Source organism: Hydra vulgaris, chromosome 02 (assembly GCF_038396675.1).
Source record: "Hydra vulgaris chromosome 02, alternate assembly HydraT2T_AEP".
In the NCBI taxonomy this organism is placed as follows: Eukaryota; Metazoa; Cnidaria; class Hydrozoa; order Anthoathecata; family Hydridae; genus Hydra; species Hydra vulgaris.
Window position 1 is genome coordinate 71,592,754 of NC_088921.1, and position 3,713 is coordinate 71,596,466.

The 3,713-nt window shown below is 32.7% G+C and overlaps 1 protein-coding gene across 1 annotated transcript; it reads left to right on the top strand.

Moving 5' to 3' along the window:
* Positions 1-395: 395 nt before the first annotated feature.
* Positions 396-1,992, top strand: LOC136076285 (uncharacterized). Its single transcript, XM_065789758.1, has 3 exons — positions 396-816; positions 943-1,365; positions 1,529-1,992. The coding sequence occupies exons 1-3, from the start codon at positions 396-398 to the stop codon at positions 1,990-1,992; spliced, it is 1,308 nt and encodes a 435-aa protein (XP_065645830.1).
* Positions 1,993-3,713: the final 1,721 nt, after the last annotated feature.

Here is a 3,713-nt window from a genome sequence, read left to right on the forward strand (position 1 = left end):
TCTATTATACATACGGTTATTAGTTACGCTATTTATATACGATAGATGTTTGTAGTTCTTGTATATGTATTATAGCCTTTTTCTTATATTTGATAAAAGCCAAAATATACATGAAAGACTTTTTAGTTATGGTTTACAACAATACTATTATTATGGTTTTACTATTTTATTATGGTTTACAACAATTTTATCAAATATAGAAATTTATTATATATGAATATATATCAGTATGGATGCAAAAATATTCAAAAAAGTACTGATCGACGAACCAAACGAAGAAGACTATATATACTGGAAAAAAATGCTATCAATTTATCTAGATAAAGCCACAATCCCAGAGGACTGTAAACTTCAACTCGTTCTATGCGGATTGAAGGCTTTTACGATAATTCAGGATGTTACATCAAGACGATGCAATCAAAATTCTTGATAACAAGTATCAAAAACGATCGACAGCGATCATGATGCGCAATAAACTTCGCTCTTTTAAACAAAAGGAAGGGGAATCGATTGAAAGCTTTATGAGTAACTTAAAACAATTTTCCAGAAAATGTCCAACAGAACCTCAAACAGCATATCAACATAGTAACCTACTAATATGTGGTGCTTTTATAGCTGGTATCCGCTCACCTTTTATTCATCAACGACTGCTTGAAGCTACGAATGACAATTTAGAGTCACTTTATAAAACAGCTCTTACGATGGAATTGGCCACCGAAGATGCCCTTAATTTGACAACAACCGTAACAGCTACTACCACGCTACCAACTTTTGCAGCAAGTCATAATCTTACCAAATCTCCCTGTTTTTGGTGCGGTAATGATCCACACTCAAAAATCATATGCCCTGCACGAAACTTTACATTTACACATTGTCATAGAAAGGGCCACTGGGCAACTGTCTGTCTTTCTAAGAAAGAAAACAAAACTTAAAACAAAACAGCAGTTGTTAAAGAATATAACGAAAAGGATGATAACACAATAATATCTACGGTCATAGCAGCAATTGACTCACCTTATAGACTAGTTAACGTCACCATAAACGAAAATCTAACATATGCACTGTTAGATACTGGGTCCGACAAAACTTTTATTACATCAAAACTTTTTCGACAATGGAAATTTTCATACGATACTCAATCTACCTCAAAGGTATTACTGGCAGACAACTCGACATTAAAAGTTAAAGGTATCTTCCATGGTTCATTATTATTGGCTAGAGAAAAACTAAAACTACAATTTCTCGTTGTGGACGACTTGGTAGCACCAGTAATTATAGGAATGGACGTGTTAACATGTCATTCCTCAATTACCATTAATTTTAAAGGAAACAAAGAGCCTCTAAAATTCTGTTTAGCAACAAAAAGTATGAAATGTTCAACATACGCCTTAATTCCTGGAATCGATATTAACAAAATAAAACCAGTAGCTACAAACTCACGACGTTTCCAAAATCACGACGATTCCCAAAAATATCTCCGTCATAACAGATGAAATAAACCGCTTACTGAAAAAAGACATAATTCAAGTGAGCCGCAGCCCTTGGCGAGCTCAATGTTTTGTAGTATCAACAGGAAATAAAAATCGCCTTGTGATCGATTATTCGAATACAATTAATTTACACACTCCGCTCGATTCATATCCTACACCACGAATCGATGACTTAATACTTAAAATAGCTGTCCATAAAATTTTTAGCACAATTGATCTCAAATCGGCGTATCATCAAGTGAGAATACGACCTGAAGATTACAAACTAACCGCATTTGAAGCTAATGGCAAATTATATGAGTTCAAACGCTTACCCTTTAAATGTACAAACGCAGTACCAATCTTCCAAAGAGTAATGGATGAATTCATTCAGGATAATAAACTTGAAAACACATACGCTTATCTCGACGATATAATTATTGGTGGAAAAGATGCCCAAAAGCACGATAAAAACCTTAGTCGCTTTCTACACGCTAAAATCGCCATCATTTCTACACGCTAAAATCGCCATCATTGAGATAAACGAAGAAAAGAGTTTAAAAAAACTCATATCGAATTCTTAGGCCACATTATTAAAAATGGAACTATAAAGCCAGATCAAAAAAGATACGAAGCACTAAAAATATGCCTGAGCCAAGATCGTTGAAAGAGCTAAACCGAATGATAGGTTTATTTGCTTATTACGTTAAGTGGATACACAATTGCACAGCATTAACTCTCCCACTTACTCAAGCAAGAGACAATTTTCCAACAAAGAGTTTAACCCAACATGCCAAAGAAGCAATAAAAATACTCAAAAATAAACTTGTAGAAGCTTGTCTAGCCTCCCCTAATTTAAAAGTTTCATTAACAATAGAAACTGATGCCTCTGACTCAGCACTCGGAGGAACACTATTACAACTTGGCAGGCCAGTTGCCTTCTTTTCAAGAACATTAACTAATGCCAAAAGGAAGCATGCGATATTTGAAAAAGAAGCGGCTGCCATAGTGCTGTAGAAATTGGAGGCATTTGATTAACTCAGCACCATATACTAATATAATAACCGACAAAGATCCATTTCCCTTATTTTCAATAAACAGAATGCAACAAATTGTATAATTTACACAATGTATGAAAGTGGTGAAGTGGTAATGCAGTAGTGGTGTAGTGGTAAAGCGCTCGCTTCATAAGCGAGAGGTTTTAAGGTCGATCCTACCATGTCCCTGGTAGTACCGTGCTCAACTTGTTTCTCCGCGCAGCGGCCTTGTTCGTAAAGGTTCGTGTTTCGGAGTTTTAGAGTTGAGAGAGGGTTATAACCACTATTAAGTAGCCTCCTCATCTTTAATGGCCTCCTTGAGGAAGTAAATAACGGAAAAAAAAAAGGTGTCCTATCTGAAACATCAAAAAATCCTGCGGGTACCCATGTACATGTATATAAACTTTTATATATATATATATATATATATATATATATATATATATATATATATATATATATATATATATATATATATATATATCTATATATATATCTATATATATATCTATATATCTATATCTATATATATATATATATATATATATATATATATATATATATATATATATATATATATATATATATATATAAATATATATATATATGGGTTATGATATTTTTGTGACCCCATTTTGTTGGGGCATAAATCAGTAATCATAAATCAATTTGTATAAATGTAATGAAAAAATACTTATTCGATTTTCTTGTCGAAAAAGGTCACCCACAAACCAAAAATTCAAATTTACCATATATACGAATGGATAAAATTTCAATTGTATATAACAAAAATATGTTGTGTAGTAGTTAGCTTAATTAAACCATAATATACAATTCTTATCCATTGTTAGACAAAATAAGCATAAGCAGGAGGATTTTTTTCTTTTAAGAGATATCAAAAAAATCTTGAAGACACTTGATCATTTTTTCTGCACACTGATTTATTCTGGGAATTTCCAGTGTCAATGGCATTTTCATTCCAAAACTGTTTCACTAAGTTTAATGCATTTTTATGACCATGCAAGCTGCTACAAGCTTTCAACAATTACCTGCATTGTACATTTGGTTAGTAAACCGAATGGCCCACCCATCTGTAAGAGATAAATCTACATATGTTGAGTGGATCTTTTTTATCTGGTAGAAGAATAAATGCCAAAAGAACTAGTATTGCTTGGGAATTCCATCTTGCATTATTTAACTTAGATTT

What these genes read in the sequence shown, in the direction of transcription:
- LOC136076285 (XM_065789758.1), top strand. Translation starts at nt 396, where the DNA reads ATGTTACATCAAGACGATGCAATCAAAATTCTTGATAACAAGTATCAA. An exon ending in ATCTCCCTGTTTTTGGTGCG is followed by an intron (nt 817 to 942) that starts GTAATGATCCAC and finishes AAAACAAAACAG; the next exon opens with CAGTTGTTAAAGAATATAAC. An exon ending in ATTCTGTTTAGCAACAAAAA is followed by an intron (nt 1,366 to 1,528) that starts GTATGAAATGTT and finishes ACATAATTCAAG; the next exon opens with TGAGCCGCAGCCCTTGGCGA.